Raw genomic sequence first — 18,236 nt, forward strand, 5'->3', positions numbered from 1 at the left:
AGCTGTGTTCTTCTTCCTTGAGTTCCTTCTTCTTCTTCCTCCTCTCAAGCACTTTCAAGAGTTGAAAGAAAGAGAAGAGATCAGCCATCAAAGGAGTCTTTGCAAGGGAGCTAGCACCCCGGGAAGACAAGAAAGCTTTGATCGGTTCTCTACTTCGTGTGGATACCCGTAGAGGCCGGACGTTTGAACGGCTTCAAACGAACCCTCTTCCAAAACCACGAATTCAGATTCGCGGTGATCATCTACCCGCGCAAGGTGAAGATTTGATCTTCCTATTAGTTCTAAAAGTTTTAATTCTTACCTAATTACGAAAGGTCTCGAAACAAGCGTTCATGCGATGAACGTCGAACCCGTGCATGCCGATTCCGCTGCCATCTGAAAATTTTTGAAATATCAGCGGCATGGGCGGGTTCCCAACATTGATAATATGATTCTGACTACTAGTACAGCTTGTGCTTTTTGCTAGTCATAGTGCAACTTCTGAATATGAAAATCAATGTTTTCCAGCATAGCATGCAGTTTCTTTTTCAAAAATCCTGTCAATTTACATCCAGTATTCTTCACCTTTTTATGTCTATAGAATTTCCCTTTCTTCTTTCTATAGTTTTTTAATTTGATAGTAACTGATTCAGTGAGCTAAACATATTTACTGTACCACAAAAGGTATGTAAAAGGATATTTATTGGCAGTTGGCACTCTTGGATACAGACATACTTGACTGTTGGACTTGTTGCAAAGTCCTAGTTGAAATTATACAGGGCTAGCTCAAGCTTATCAAGAGTTAAGAATGGCTAAGCTTAAGCATGGTTCATCTCCATTCAAGCTCACTTGAGCATGGTTTGGTTGGGTTCATTAATGGTTAAGGCACTCAACAATGAGAGAGGAGGTATTAATTGTTAAGGGAAGGGCGTAAGCACTCAACAATGAGAGAGCAGGGCATGATGTATAGAAAATGGCATGGGTGAAGAGACCTAGATCATATATTGACAATTCAAATCATGATACGCCATATTGTACAGGGTATACCGTACTATACCGGTTCGGTACCAATACACAATACGGGGGGCATACCGACACTATACCATACTGTATCGGTACAATGATAGGGTGGCACCAATATAGGGCTCGGTATCGAGACGATGTACCTTGGTTTAGATTAAGTTCATAAAAAATCTTGAGATTGAGGGTGGATTTCAATCATTTTTGTTTTATATCTTGAACCTATTGTCATTGTCACTGACACCCTGATACTCCGTTGTGGAAAATGAAGATAAAATGAATGACCAGTTTCATTACCCTTTTTACTGCATGCTGTAGAGGAAGAACATACAAGGAGAGGAGAGGAGATTGGGAGTGCCACTCTTTTCCAACATTGTTTTTCACCTTTGGAGAAGAGGAAAGGGAAGGAGATGAAGTTGGGACTTGGGAACCTTAGAAGATTGGGGGCTTCAGGGCAATGGAGGGATACAGGTAGTGGGTTGCGCCATTGAGACACTTCTTTTGGAGTTTGGAGAGAAAGGATTACCTTGGGAAGATTTTATAAGGCTAACTGATCCAAGCTGTTAAATCACAATCTTATTGCTAAGGTACATGCTCTACCAAGGCATATAGGCCATTTTGTTCCTCTTGCGAGAATTATTTACTGAACAAATAAATACTAAAATTTGTTGACAATTAGCAAATTTATGTTTCAAAACATATTGAGTGAACACAAATGAGCTCTTCATAGCTTGTGTTTGGGTTGCTTATATTTCTAGCTTAGTCCTTGGCTCCCATTCAGGTTGCTTGCCACTCGAGCAAGCCAAATATGAGTGAGCTTCTCATCATGATAGCTTGTTCTTTTGGCAGCCCTAGGTGTGGAGTTGCGAAGCTTGTGCTTACTTTCTTCTTCCTCCTCCCTTCTCCCTTCTTGCTTTCTACTTTTCTCTTTGCTTTTTTTCCTTTGGCCAATGAAAGTATGCTGGTGGTGAAAGCAGGCCAATGGTGGGAAACTAGTAGTTCAAAATGGATGAATCCAGTGCCCATAAGAGAGGAAGAGAGAAAGGTAGAGATTAGAGACTAATCACCAAAAAATCAAAAGGGAGGAGTAAAAGTAAGGAAAAAAGATGTTGCAGCACTAGCGGTTCAGTGCTGCCTGTTTCTCTCTTCTCTTTGATGGAGGACGTTGGCAGCAACCACTAAAGACCTATAAAAGTGTCCTAAGGCTGGTTCTAATGCCTAATCCTTGATTTGGAATGTGTTATATGATTCGGGACCCTGTTAGGACCTTGCTTAGGATAAATTAGTCATTATAGAATCTTAATTTTATGTTTTCAGCAGTACTATAATGCTAGTTCAGTTTTATAAACATTTTCGTAAGTTTTTAGAGTGAGGTGTAGTTTTGTAATATTTCAGATTTTCTGGACATGGGCTTGTCGTAGGGCTCATGGGTTGTATTTTAGGTCTATTTATGTTTTGAGGCAATTTTATAGTCTTTAATGGGGTCTTATTAGTCTAAGTTGCATATTTATTATTTGGAGTCCAAGTCCTAGTAGGAGTATTAGAACTATATAAATAAGGGCGTAATCTCTTATTATGAAGGTAATCAAAAATTTATTTTTAAGCAATTATGCTTTCTTCTTGAGTTATGTGATGCAATTCTAATCCTTGGTGGCCTACGAGATTCTAGGTGTGATTCCTAGAAAATCTATCTATTTTCTGCTTCTTTTTCTTTAATTACAGAACCCTAAAAGCTCAAATTCGCATCTGATTGCATGCCCGCTAGACCCTAGCAACCAAAAGCAACAAACCTGTAGCCACCCATTCGCCAATTATCCTTCAAATTCACAAAACAAACAAAATTTTTATTCCCGTTTTTATTTTTCCAGCTCACGTAAAACCCTCAAAACTTGATCTTTTTGACCCTATTTTGCACCCAAATCACTTCCCATCTGTATACCAACATGAACCCTAGCTTCTTACACATATTCCCTACCTTTTTTAGGCCAAAACAACCTATTAAGCATCCATGAATTTTTCCTAATCAACCTATCCTTTTTTTTCCTCCATACTCTCTTTATCCTTCTCTTCATCTCTTTACCTTTTCCAGCATGGCTAGGGCAAGAAAGTTCTAAATTTATTCTCATTCTATATGTAAATGCTGAACTCTTTGAATCCGACTCAACTACCATAACCTTCACAAACCCAGTTAACCAAAAAGGCCTATCCCCTTTTGGTCACATGCTACTGCTTAGTCACATTGAGTCTGTAGTAGGTTTAGGCCTGCAAAGCATGCTAGGGACCAAGAGGGAGTAAGCACCACAACACGGCATCAAGGGCCATACTATGGTGGTGGGAGCTCAAAAATTGCCATGAAGGCCATGGCCTAGTTTTCTGTCTCTTTTAATGAATACCAAAGTCAAAGAAAGGATTCACATAAACACATTGGACTAAGGGTGCTCAGAAGGTGCACACCCAGAAATAAAACTATAATTGAGTAACAGCAATTATTGAGTCCTAATGTAATGGGTTCTAGCTCTCTAACACTGACTGCATCTGGTTGTATTCTCTCACCGAGGATATATCTAATAGCTGAATTCTGTTACCAGGAAGTATACATTTTGGTGGGCAAGTGAATGCAATCTTGAGCAGGTGCATGTGGGGATAAGACAGGATTCAACTGCTTTTGGTGATTTGTGGTGAATTGAGGAGGATTTAGATGTTGATGACAAGTAAAAAATGGAGATCACAAGGGAGTGACCTTTGGTCTTATGAATTTTCTTATTCTGGTTAGCTTTTCCCCTTGAATGGGAACCATTCATGTTTTCTTGTTTGCATTTCATAAATGAAAACAGAGTGACTGTTCACTTTTTCTTTTAAAAGAAAAGGTATATGCAATGTTACTTTACAAATACAGCATCATGAGTTGAAGCATTTCTATTTTATTTAAATAGTCTGCAACTAATAATTCTTGACTTGAACCATAATTTTAAACATAAAAAATTCAAATATAATTAATAAATGATGAGCTGAAAATGGATCTTTAAATTGTCAGGACATTTTTGTTTTCTTCAAGATAAATCCAGATGATGTAATAATTGTTTTATGTTTTGTTTTTATGTACTGAACAAATCCAATCCATGTTATGAAGTTGTATGGTTGTTTAGCTAGATGCAGTAAATTGCTTTACTCAACAATATCAAACGCTTGCATGACTATGGTGATAGATAATTGCTGACTCATATGATTATAATTTGAAAGACTTTACTTGAAAATCAGAATGTTTCAGCAAGTGACAAAAGAAACTTGTTCGTGGCAACATTTGATTGCTCTTACTAGGTTTTTTAAAATGTGCAAATTATAGACAGCATCATAAGCTGCACCTCAGCTTGACAAGTTAGAAGTGACTTCAACTATCATTTGTTTAATCAGTTTACATTAGATGATAGAGAAAAACCGGTAGGCTTCAAATAGTCTCCTGGAAGTCATTAGAAACTCCATTGATCAGGACATCTGGATGATCCCATATTTAAACGGCTTGTCAACCACATAATCTGAAGATTTATCTTTTAATTTCAGTTAATGTTCCTAAATTTTCTTAGTTGTCCGTACTAATGTTGTGCTTGAACACCAATTATCTTTTTCTTTTTTTTTAAAAAAAATCGTGTTGCGTGTATCTGCAGATTTTCCTGGGCACAAAGCCGTCAAAAAGCTTCCTTCTTACCAGGTATTACTTACTCTTGCCTTGAATGTGCACGACAATGCATAAACCTGCTCTATTTCAAGAAATTATACATAGAAGTTTAACTGTTAAAGCGGATATTGATGGGTTCTAGATTTGCACGGTGGAGTTCCTCTAGATGCCTATGGTGTCCTGTTGGTTCGTTGATGGTTCTAAGTATGTTGCAGAGCTTATATTATGATATACTAATAGTAAGGCTTTATTAATTAGCTTTGATGTTGTCATATAAAGTCCCAAAGAAATCAAGTACAGCAAACATGCCAAACATCACAAATAAACCTCCTGGCATCTAAGCAGCAAATTATTGCTTGTAAAGAGCCTTTTTAATCATGTCAACTACCTTCTAGTTCATACTTAGTTTTATTTTGCATATATTAAATCAGAGAAAATTATCAAATTAGCCTAAATTCAGTCAAATTCAATTCAAATATTTGCACATCTTAATTGGAAATGTTCCTAATCCACTAAAACAAATCATATGAAGTTCCGATGTGATGACACCAAAATATATTCCAAAATATATTTCTAAGGTAGCTTAAGTGCAAGCACAAGGGAGAATAAATCTCAAGAAAAAACAAAAAAGAGAAAACATTTCATTTCTTAGTACTATTAAGTAATGAAGAATTACTTATTTTGTCATCATAATTAAGAAATGAATAAATAATTCCAAGGAAAAGCTAACCAATGAATGGTGCATTTATTGCTAAATTATTACTGATTTCACTTAAAGATAGTGTTTTGGTGGAAGGTTCAGAAAGCAGGTGCAGATGTAGAAGCAAGGTTATTGTGGGTGCAACACCCTATTTCTATGAAAGTCCTACCACTCCATCCTTAATATCTTCACTTTGCCATCTTTTAAAATTCAGTGGCAACATGAAAAATGTTATTAATTGAAAAATAAAACAAAAGCCAACACAAGAAACTGCAGAAGATTAGTTTTCTACAATAAGAAGACATCATTGGTAAAGCTCACGTGATCCTTGCAGCACTTGCAGGGTCATGCTACAATAGAATATGGGTGCCAATTTCTTATGCTTGCTCCGAACTTTAGCAAGGATCACCAACTGTCGGCAATTTTGGACAGTTGGAGATGGTGCAATGTGGCATGACATGGTTAGGGACACTTCAATTGTCAGTGTTCTTAATATAAAGTTACCACAGCTATTTGTGAACTAGATCCGATCTTTCAAAGCCCATTCCCTCATGTTTGGGGTGTCTTATCTTTTGTTAGGCTGTTCTTACAATGATTAGGTAGCATTTCGTCAAAAGGATATTGTTTAGGTATTTCCATTATCTATATTCATACATACAGACATACATAAATTCATGTATGTGCACATAGACAAGCACACATGCACACATGCACACATGCAAACATGCACATGCACACGAGCAGTTTCTATGTATGTGTGTGAGAGAACGGTATACAGAAAGAAGCCAAAGGGGGTGGGGGCATGCCACAGTGGGGTGGGGAGAATTAGTCAACATTCACAGAGAGAAAAAGATGAATTTTCGTCAATGAGAGTGGAGCTCATATCTGCTAACAACAAAAGAAGATCATTAGTTGGTTTCGAAACAATATTGCATTAGGGATCAGGTGGGAGCTGCTTGAATGGGGAGGCTTTAGTTCAAAATGGAGGGAGTGGATTCGTATGTATAAAGAGACATATTTATGCATAAAGATTAAATACAAAAAGAAAGAGTGAGTGAGGTCATATATAATATATCATGTTCCAGTGCTAACGTTGTTGGAGGTTTCCACGTCAGGCACTTAGGGACACCTTAAGATGCAAGGCACCTGTGCCGAACACCCAGTTCACAATGTTAAGGATCTATGCAAGTAGATACATAGAAGTACCAATTTATCTATGCGATACATAATCATCTCAAATTTGATTTGAGTCCCCTGTATTTTTATATTAGGATGTATGCTAACATCAAAAACTGATCCTATTTTACCAGAACTTTGGTACCATAGCAATTGCGTTATTGAAGCTAAATGTAAATCAGAAAGTAATTTTAACTTCTGACTTTGTGTTGTCCAATTCCTGTCTACCTAAAAATATGCTAGACAGATCGTTGTTAGAACCGACAAACAAAGTTTAAATTAATTTTACTCTTACCTGTTCTACTCGAAGAATAGTGATCGTAAGAGGTCGATCCACAGGAAGGCGATTGGAGTTGCATAAAAATTAAAACGTTCACTCGGATTTGAAATCGATTTTTGAATGATAGAAGAAAAACATTTCGTCGGGGATGTTGACTGATTTTCTGGTCTACCAGAAAATCTTCATTATTTTTAAAATAAAGAAAAGACAAGTACTTAGAAATCGAAAGAGCATTTATAAATTTCATGAAATACTTAACTATTCAAAGGAAAACTTTGGCATGGATGAAAATAGTGATTAAGAAGATTAAAGCCTGGAACCTAGATTGCATGAGAGAGAATTTCATATATTGCATGAAAAGAAAAATTATAGAATGTGAAAAACATAAATTAAAATTGCAAATCTAAAGCTCTTAAAATAAAACTCTCCAGTAAAATTGTAACAGAAAGAGTTACAAATAAAACTCTTAATTAAAATTAAAAACAACACTGCTTTTAATTAAAATAAAACAAAAAAAATAAAAAGAAAAAAAAGAACAACAAGGTGCTCTGTTTGAAAACAGAGCACAAACTCAAAACTCTCTTTTTTTTTTTCTTTGGAATAGAGCTTCCCTTCCCCTGTTTCTTTGGCCCACAACCGAGCGCTCCCCTCCTCCCTCTCTGTTTCTTCCCCCCTTCTTATAGCCCTTGGAGAGCGGTGAATATGGAAGGCGATCTGGGCATTTTCACCGCGTGTAGAATGTGGTTGCTGGGCGGATCGCTCATCTGGAGGACTTTCTTCTTTGGACCATGGATGCGGGATCGCCGGACGCCTGATGCGGAAGGCGCGGATGGCTGTGAGGCGCGGTGAGGACGCGTTGGCAGCTACTGTGAGGCGCTGGGATCACGGACGAACGCGGGATTCCGGGAGGAGAATCAAGAGCGGCGGGGACGCGCTGAAATGGAAGATGCCACGGGATGCTGTGGCGTTGATCACAGAAGATGAGGACGTGCGGACGGCTGTGAGTCGGGCGTTGCTGGGATCACGGAAGAGGGGCTGGCCTCTAGGATTTTGATCGCGTAAGGAGATCACAGAAGAGCTGCTGAGTGCTTCCTATTTCCTTCTTCCGGTGATTTGGGAGGCGGATCCGGACGATGGCTTGCCAACGGAGGGAGCCGGTAATCCAGCTGCTGGGATGCGGATGGGCTGGCACTATGACGTGGCTTGAGGCGTTGGGATTGAAGGCTGAAGATGATGGTGATCTGATGGACGGCGCGGATGCTGGGACATCGCTACGTGTTGAAGATGTGATGCTGATGAACCGTGGGATGGCTAGCACAATGTGGGAAATCGCTCGGGGGCAAATGTGCTTGACCAGGTCATAGTAGGATTGGGCCCGTGCGGTTTGGGCTGTTGCTGGCTGGCACACTGGGAATGAGCTGAGCTCAAACCCAATGTTATTGGGTCTCTTGGATTACTTGCACTCAAATACAAATACAACGTTAATTAGTTAATTTATCATTAATGATTAACTATAATACTAATTAAGATGGTATGACGATTGCACTTTTGTGCTCTCATCACACCCCCCAACCAGCTTATTGCTAGTCTCTAGCAATTTAGTGCGAAAATGAGAAAATAAGATTGCAAAAGTTTTATTATTATTATTATATTATTTAGTATTAATTATTATTATATATATGAACTAAAATAAATACTCACTTTCGTAGAGCACCACGATTGCACTTAGCACGTGCGACAAGCCGTTAAACCCCTAGGTTACCCTAGTAGACGAGTGTTATCTCGTGAGGGTTTGCAGTGAAGTTACCCACAAACTTCAATCCCTTTTTTTTTTTTGAAATGAAAGTCTAATTTCAAGTATATAACTGATAAGAATTTCAAAAGCACACAAGGTTTTAATTACTAAGTAGCCCAAATTCTAGGTTAGTATGCAATTTAAGTTAAAGTCATTAAGTTTTCTGTTAGGAAGTTGTCAGACTTATTTATACTTGAGTGCTCAGTGAAGTCTGGACCATGCACAAGCTAAGGTTTTGGATCTCCAAAATATCGCTAATGCTAGTAGTTTCCAAGAATTGGTCGGACAAGACCTAATTGCTGATTCCAAAATCATCTTATCTGCAGAATTTCGAGAGTTGTGGATGTTTACTTTAATACCTCATGGGCTTTATCTGTAATATTCCAGTTTATTCGAATTTTTGCAACGATGGCTTTCACACTATTGTCTTTCTTAAGGTCAATATACAGAATTTATTTATTTATTTTTTTTAAAAAACATGATAATGTATATATTGTGCACTTTTACTCCTGTGATGATTCCTCCATGTAGCGAGCAATTAGTCGACAATTCTCACACCAGTTGGTTGGAGGTGTCGGGCATCAAGAGTCTCCTACGGACCTATACTCGGGTTCCTCATCACAAGCCCGCTGACTTTTGATAATAGGTAGCCCTTTTCGATGTACCTGACTAAATCCACCATTTTTTTTTTTGGATCAGAAAAAGATGGTTCATCAGGATTCGAGGTTGCTCCCATATTTTCAACACAATGTCGAACCTATACCTTAGAAAATGCAGGCCAGATGTATTGTGAAATTCAAAGCACTAATTAGCTTACAACTCACTAAAAGGAACTTAATAAAAAGAACTCACTTTGCACTACTTTCGACTAGTCATTGGGCTCTTAGATTTTATATACCTTGTGTGTTGTAATTTTTTTTTCTAATTTCAAAAATTTTAACTAAAAACTTTTTTTTAAAAAAAATTCCAAATGCTTAAAAATACCTCCAAACCTAAATCTAACATTGTCCTCAATGTTAAAGACAATTTAAAGCAGTAAAAGGACAGAGAAGAAGTTACCTGATATGGGTGGGTAAATTGAAAATTGGGGCAAAATCCCCCAAACCTGCATGTTAGTAATTTATTGTTTTTTTAAATTAATTAATTAATTTATTTATAATATTTACATGTTGGGTTTGCCTTCCAAGAGCGCTAAGTTTTATGTCTTCAGCCAGACAATTCTAATTCATTCATATAGACAGGGTCGGTCAGAAGTGTTTTTTCAACTTCTGGACTCAGATACTCAAGGTATGGTTTTAAACGATGTCCATTGACTTGAAAGGACCTACCATCCTTGGTATTGCATATTACTACTGCATCATGCAGATGCACTTTCTCTACTATGTATGGGCCAGTCCAGCGAGATTTAAGTTTTCAGGGAATAGATGTAATCGAGAATCATATAGAAGGACTTTTTGTCCTTGGTGAAATTCCTTACGAATGATCATTTTATCATGCATGATTTTCATGCGATCTTTGTACTTCTTGGTACACTCGTAAGCATCGTTTCTAATTTCTTCAAGCTCATCGAGTTGAAGCTTCCTATGTTCTCCCGTTTTGTCAAGATTGAAATTTAAATTTTTAATCGCCCAATAGGCCTTGCGTTCTAACTCGACAGGTAAATGGCAGGCCTTGCCATAGACAGTTCTATATGGAGACATTCCAATTGGTGTTTTGTAAGCCGTCCGATATGCCCACAGTGCATCTGTTAGCCTAAGAGACCAATCCTTCCGAGATGTATGAACAGTTTTTTCAAAGATGGTCTTGATCTCCCGATTGGAAATTTCGACTTGTCCACTTGTTTGTGAATGATATGGTGTACTGACCTTGTGATTAATGTTGTACTTTCTCATAAGGGCTTTAAAGATTTTATTACAAAAATGTTTTCCCCCCATCACTAATGATAGCACGAGGGGTGCCAAAACGAGCAAAGATAGATTCTTTAAGAAACTTGATCACCACTTTGTGATCATTGGTCTTACACGCGATTGCCTCAATCCATTTTGATACATAGTCAACTGCCCACAAGAATGTACTGATGCCCAAACGACATAGGAAAAGGACCCAATAAAATCAATACCCCAAACATCGAAGATTTCTATAATTAAGATAGGGTTCAGGGGCATCTCATTCTTTCTCGAAAGTTTTTCTAATCATTGACATCGATCGTAAGATTTACAATAGTCATGCGCATCTCGAAAAAGTGTGGGCCAATAAAATCCGCACTGCAAAACTTTTTGCAGCAGTTTTCTTCCCACTAAAATGACCACCACAAGCATAGTCATGACAAAGCAAAGGACATTCCTTTGATCGTGTTTAGGGATGCATCGTCTGATGATTTGATCAGGACAGTATTTGAACAAGTATGGTTCATCCCAAAATACTATTTTACACGAGCTAGGAAGCAGAATTTCTCTTGTTTGGTCCATGAACTGGGTATTCGTTCAGTAACTAGATAGTTGACTACATCAGCATACCATGGAACATTGATATGGGAAATCATCATTAATTGTTCATTAGGGAAGGTCTCGGACACAGGCATGGATTCTCTAGATGATTCAACAATTAATCTGGACAAGTGGTCAGCTACAATATTTTCAGATCCCTTTTTATCTCGTATTTCAAGATCAAATTCTTGAAGCAATAGGATCCAACGAATGAGTCTTGCCTTGGCATCCTTCTTTGTGAGAAGGTACTTAAGGGCGGCATGATCAGAATAAATAAGGACCTTGGATCCTATTAGATAGGGACGAAATTTGTCAAGAGCAAAGACAACAGCCAACAACTCTTTTTCAGTGGTAGAATAGTTGAGTTGGGCGTCATTCAGAGTTTTGCTCGCATAATGAATCACATGGGGAAGCTTCCCCATTGGCTGACCTAGGACGGCACCTATTGCATAATCAGATGCATCACATATGATTTCAAATGGCAGATTCCAATCTGGGGACCTTATGATGGGTGCTGAGGTTAGTTCAGATTTTAGTCTTCGAAAGCAGTTATACAAATTGGCGAAAAAATTAAAAGTAGCATCTTTCGCCAACAGATCGCATAAGGGTTTCAACAATTTACTGAAATCCTTGATAAAGCGGCGGTAAAAACCCACATGCCTTAAAAAGGATTCGACTTTCCTAACAGTTTTGGGAGGTGGTAACTTGGCAATTAATTCTGCTTTGGCTTTATCCACCTCGGATTCCCCTTTGTGACACAATGTGTCCCAAAATAATACCTGATTGGACCATAAAATGATATTTTTTCTAGTTAAGAACTAAATTTTTCTCTTTACATCGTTCTACAACAAGGGTCAAGTGATGGAGACATTCATTAAAATTAGATCCGAATACAAAAAAGTCATCCATAAAAACTTCTAAAAATTTCTCCACCATGTCGGAGAAAATGCTCATCATACACCGCTGGAATGTAGCCGGTGCATTGCATAACCCAAAAGGCATGCGACGATAGGCAAAAGTGCCATAAGGACAGGTGAATGTGGTTTTCTCTTGATCCTCACGTGCAATTGGAACTTGGTTATATCCAGAATAACCATCAAGAAAACAGTAATGAGAGTGGCCAGCTAGACGTTCTAACATTTGGTCAATGAAGGGTAGTGGGAAGTGGTCTTTTCTAGTCATGACGTTCAGTTTTCTGTAGTCGATGCATACTCGTCATCCAGTTTGGATTCGAGTTGGGACTAATTCATTGTGGTCATTCTTAATCACAGTGATTCCAGATTTCTTTGGTACGACTTGAATTGGGCTCAACCCATTGGCTGTCAGAAATAGGATATATAATCCCTGCATCTAAGAGTTTAATGATTTCAGCTCGAACCACATCCTTCATGACTGGGTTAAGTCGTCTTTGTGGTTCTTTAGAGGTTTTTGCATCCTCTTATAGATGAATTTTAGGTTGGACCACAGAAGGACTAATTCCCTTAATATCAGCTATAGACCAGCTGATTGCTTCTTGATTTTTCTGAAGGATATTTAAACAACTTCTCTCCTGTTCTTTAGTTAAATTTGATGCAATAATCACAGGTAAGATGTTGTGTCCCCGAGAAAATGCATATTTTAAGTTTTCAGGCAGATTCTTTAAGTTCAAGCTGGGGAGGTTTGACACTTGAAGGTACTAGCTGGGATTCAGGTATAGGTAATGATTCAAATTTAGTAAGCCCATCTGCTAGTATCCATTACAGGAATGGAATCTAACAATGCATTAACCTCCTGATTCGACTTTTCCTCCTCACAATCTTGACTGAATTGGGCCAAACATCTTTCTAGTGGATTAGAATAACTTGATTCCTCGAAGGATTTGCTGTTTATATTCTCAATCATGTGAATTTCTTCTAAATCATCCATCTCAGATGGTTGATTACTACTGTGAAAGACATTGAGTTGGACGGTCAAGATTCCAAATGCTAAGGTCATTATCCCATTTCGGCAACTGATCACAGCATTTGAAGTGGCCAAAAATGGTCTGCCAAGGATTACCGAGATGTGACTACCTAGATTTTTCACTGGTTCAGTTTCGAGAACTACAAAATCCACAGGATAGTAAAACTCATTTACCTTTACAATTACATCCTCTACAATTCCCTTAGGATACTTCACAGTCCTATATGTTAATTGAAAGAGTGATGTTTGTGGGTTTAATTTCCCCAAACCCAACTCTGTGTAAACAGAATAGGATAACAGGTTCAACGCTAGCTCCTAAATCTAGGAGAGCTCTCCGAATGATGGTTTCTCCTATTTTAATTTCAACAGTGGGGCAACCAGGGTCCTTGTATTTTGGGGCAATCTGTTGTTGAATAAGAGATGAGGCTTGTGCCGCCATCACAGCTTGTCTAGGAATACTGGTTTTTTTTCACCGATCACAGCTTGCCTAGGAATACTGGTTTTCTTTTTCACCGTGGTTAGGTCTTTTAAGAATTTGTATAGGAGGGGATCTGTCTAATGGCATCTAGGAAGGGTAAATTTATTTGGACATTTTTAAAGACTTCCATGATTTATCGTACTGAGATTTTTTCTTTGAGTCTTGTAGTCTACTAGGAAAGGGAGCCTTGGGTGTGTATGTCTCTATTGGTTTCTCCTCTATTCCTTGTGTTCCCTGTTCTTGTGCCTTTTTCTGAGTGGGGTTCGGTTCATGCTTTTCTTCTTTTTCTTGTACAGGAAGTTGACTTTGTTGTCCACTTTCTTGCCAGACCGTAAAGTGGTAATTGCCTGACTTCATGGGTAAGGTTTCCATTAGAATCAATCTGAAACTGGCCTCTTGGCTCTTGATTCTGTTGCCTACTAGGGTTAGGCACTGGCTGACTAGGTAGTTCACCTTTCTTCCTATCCCTAGAGAGTTTGCTATTTGGCTTAGACTAACCTCAAGTTTTGCAATGCTTGCGCATGGAATTGGTTAGTCTGGGTTTGAGCCATGTTGGTCTGTTGTTGCTGTTGGATAAAAGTCTTGTTGTTGTTTCATCATGTTAGCCATCATGGTTTCTAATGTGAAGATTTTGTGGGATAGGGGTATTGTAAGGAGGTACAGATGGAACTAAAGGTTGGTTCATTTGTGATGGACCTATCGGGAAAGTTTCTATGAAAACCTGGTGGACCACCTTGATGCTGAATAGGTTCATTTTGCTTGTATGAGAAATTTGGGTGGAACCTATTATCAGGATGGTAGACTGGGCTGAATGAATTGGGAGTGGGCTTCTTGAAGGCACTATATAAGTTTAGAGCATTTGCCTGCTCAGCCTTAATGTTGAGTAAACTAAGACAACATTCCACTAAATGCTCAGAACTGTTACACAAGATATAAAGTCATGTGATTCGTATTCCACTTTCATGATGGGATTTAACTCTTTATATGAATCGAGCTAGTGAAAACAGTGAAAGCATCAAACTTTTTACTTAAGTTGTTCATTTCAGTCACCAGATTGGACATGACATTAAAATAACACTGCTCTTAATTAAATAAAACAAAAAAAATAAAAAGAAAAAGAAGAACAACAACGTGCTTTGTTTGAAAACAGAGCACAAACTCAAAACTCTCTCTTTTTTTTCTTTGGAACAGAGCTTCCCTTCCTCTGTTTCTTTGGCCCACAACCGAGCGCTCCCCTCCTCCCTCTCTGTTTCTCCCCCCCCTTCTTATAGCCCTTGGAGAGCGGTGAATATGGAAGGCGATCTGGGCATTTTCACCGCGTGTAGAACGCGGTTGCTGGGCAGATCGCTCATCTGGAGGACTTTCTTCTTTGGACCACGGATGCGGGATCGCCGGACGCCTGATGCGGAAGGCGCGGATGGCTGTGAGGCGCGGTGAGGACGCGCTAGCAGCAACTGCGAGGCGCTGGGATCACGGACGGACGCGGGATTCCGGGAGGAGAATCAAGAGCGGTGGGGACGCGCTGAAATGGAAGATGCCACGGGATGCTGTGGCGTTGATCACGGAAGATGAGGACGTGCGGACGACTGTGAGTCGGGCGTTGCTGGGATCACGGAAGAGGGGCTGGCCGCTGGGATTTTGATCGCGTAAGGAGATCACGGAAGAGCTGCTGGGTGCTTCCTATTTCCTTCTTCCGGTGATTTGGAAGGCGGATCCGGACGATGGCTTGCCAACAGAGGGAGCCGGTAATCCAGCTGCTGGGATGCGGATGGGCTGGCACTATGACGTGGCTTGAGGCGTTGGGGTTGAAGGCTGAAGATGATGGTGATCCGATGGACGGCGCGGATGCTGGGACATCGCTACGTGTTGAAGATGTGATGCTGATGATGAACCGTGGGATGGTTAGCACAATGTGGGAAATCGCTCGGGGCAAATGTGCTTGACTAGGTCATGGTAGGATTGGGCCCGCGCGGTTTGGGCTGTTGCTGGCTGGCACACTGCGATGAGCTGAGCTCAAACCTAATGTTATTGGGTCTCTCGGATTACTTGCACTCAAACACAAATACAACGTTAATTAGTTAATTTTATCATTAATGATTAACTATAATACTAATTAAGATGGTATGACGATTGCACTTTTGTGCTCTCATCACTTTGTATCAGAACGTGATAAAATTATCTACTTCTAATGGACTCATTTCGGCTACATCTGAGTTATGTTCTGGATTCAGATCTTCACTTTATCAGCTTGTTTATCATTTAACACATGCAAATACATAAGTCTAATATTAAACATGTTAATTTTATACAATATATGGTCAGCAACTTGCCCATCAAGGAGGTCCATATACAAATCTGGGGGATTGCTTTAGAAGAGATAAAAGATAAATGGGATCTCATCATCTGAATTTGACTTCTTGAACCAAAGGTTCAATAACTTGAACTATTTGGAGTAAAATCTTTAAAGTTCATTATGCTGATTTCTGTGAATTGAACTCATTTTTCTAGATATCTAATTGGTCCATTCTTTGTAGGTGATCATATGGTTTTTTTCGTCTTGAATATTGTTGGATTTGTGGGGCTCTTACTGACCTTCAAACCCTTCTTAACTCAACCAAGTAGAAAGAGTACTACCTAGAGGTCTGAATGCCAGGTTGAAGAAGTGATGTATGCATGGGCTACACAACTGAAACAGAGTTGATACACATTTTTAACATTTTTTTTTTTCTTTCATATGATTTTGATGTTATAGAAGTTGAGGTGCAATTATGAGCAAATATAATGGTAAAATGTGATATTTTGGTAATTGTTCATCTTATCCATATATATAATTCAGGAGATTGATTACTCATCAAATGAGTCTGCACTGAAATCTAGGTAACCACAATTCTCTGAGCGTATTTCTTGTCAATGTAAATGGATTCATCTTCCCTTTTTTAGTGCAGAATTGCACTCGGAGAAAATCTTTCCAACAGATGTCATGATAGACCGTATAAACCTCCCAGATTTATGTTGCCTTGTCCCTCTGCCTGTAAAGAAGTCTGGTCTTATTAGTTAAAAAGAAAAAAACAAAAAAGTGTCAGTCCATAGGTGACGCTATACCTCAACCATTTTAATGTTCTGCAAAAGTTTGCCAGTTTTGAGGTATGATGATCCCTATTTGATATGCACTGCCTTGCAAACCCACACGATGCAAGGGAAAGTAAGAGGTTTGGGAATATTTTCACACTAGATCTTATGCAATGCATGCGAAATGTAGAACCCTTTTTTGTGATTAAAGATTATTTGGCATTACTATTTCTTTTAAGCAGAGAGACTAGGGAGATGTTAACGTAAGATGATGCGTTTTCCCCTTTTTTTCTTAGTTCTCAAAGTTTAGGTTTTAGAGTGCTAGATGGACAATTGTGGGATTTCTTTATCTGGATATGAATGGAGTTGCTGGTTAAGAGATTGATTGTTTAGTATCTTTCTTGTTCGGACTTTTATGAGGAAATTCTTGTTTGGACTCTGTTTACCGGATGTTTAAGGTTCTTCTTTCTAATGGCAGACCAACTGATAGATGAGGAGTATCTTCAGTGTTACTTTCTACCGTGAGGTTATTATAAAAGGATGTATCATATATTTCCAAGGTTGTGAAGGTCCCAAGTTTTCTTCCCACCCATCAGTTTTGGCCTCCATTCCTGAGGGGAAGCAAAGATAAACAAGAAGTTACAAGGGCAGATTGTATATATTACTAACTGAAAATCAATTATAAATCAGATTAATGAATCGTAGGATAGATTCAAAGATTCATGAAAGCGCAGTCTGTTGCAACTTGGTGCTTAGAGGGGACACTACACAAAGATACGCAACAGGTAATGCGAATAAAGGAAACTAAATTTATGCGTAGATCAGAATTTACATATAGGTCTTACACGAGGGAAAGTGAATAAAGAGATTGATGAATGAGAGACCTAAGAATTATAATAGCTCAAATAGTATTGAATTGAAAGTTGCTTGAGGTTCATTGTAGTGCACTCATTCCAGTCACGTCTAAAATTGAACTGTACTTACATCTATCAGAAAAATATCCCCAAAAAGTTAATGATTATTTTTGAGAAAAAATAATCTAAAATATAGATACACAATAATACCTAGTCATCTAATAGACATCTTAAAACATGTAAAGGGGATGCTGTAGGATTGGTTCCCCTAGATCACCGTGGTCTACATTTATTCAACCCTACCTATTGAAGAAGTAGGTCAAGTTAGGGTTTGAGTATTGAAAAATATGGTATTTGTTTCCCCACCATTTTTTATTTTTCGCAATGTCCACATATATTGTTATGGCCCCAACCCAAGATCCGAGCTAGGCATCGCGGCATTGCTGCATACTCATAGAGAATCTTCCTCGTAAGCATTTAAGGTATCTTATTGTAATATCATAAACAAATAGTGGAATAAATAAATAAAATTAAATTTTAATATTTTAGAAAACCAATAATATTTAAAAAGTCTTACATTAAACTTTAGTCAAATCTTGAGCTAAACTAAAGATGTCAAAGTTGGCCTCTAGCCACTCTCCGATCATAACCCCGTGTCATCTTAGTTCTCAAAATCTGAAAAAAAAGAAAGGATAATGAGCTTGACAGCCCAGTAAGTACTGAATATCCTAACTAGATAATTTATTTAATAGCACAAGATACAATAATAAAATACAAATTACCAC

At 38.5% G+C, this 18,236-nt stretch overlaps 1 protein-coding gene across 10 annotated transcripts in view; it reads left to right on the forward strand.

Annotated features, from left to right (window-relative positions):
* LOC103695484 (probable peptide/nitrate transporter At3g43790) overlaps positions 1-17,616 on the forward strand; it is a 58,553-nt gene extending 40,937 nt beyond the window's left edge. For 7 of the 10 annotated variants that reach the window (XM_039121898.1, XM_008776832.4, XM_008776824.4 and 4 more), the window contains 2 exons: positions 4,662-4,705; positions 16,063-17,616. In XM_039121898.1, the coding sequence (XP_038977826.1) occupies positions 4,662-4,705; positions 16,063-16,166 (148 nt within the window). In that variant the 3' untranslated portion in view covers positions 16,167-17,616. Of the gene's footprint in view, positions 1-3,587; positions 3,768-4,661; positions 4,706-4,814; positions 5,077-15,850; positions 15,957-16,062 lie in introns of those variants that run through there. The other 3 variants (XR_005509712.1, XR_005509711.1, XM_039121899.1) reach the window with 3 other exon arrangements.
* The last annotated feature ends 620 nt before the right edge of the window (positions 17,617-18,236 follow it).

The sequence above is a fragment of the Phoenix dactylifera genome, unplaced genomic scaffold, assembly GCF_009389715.1.
Source record: "Phoenix dactylifera cultivar Barhee BC4 unplaced genomic scaffold, palm_55x_up_171113_PBpolish2nd_filt_p 001268F, whole genome shotgun sequence".
Lineage (NCBI taxonomy): Eukaryota > Viridiplantae > Streptophyta > Magnoliopsida > Arecales > Arecaceae > Phoenix > Phoenix dactylifera.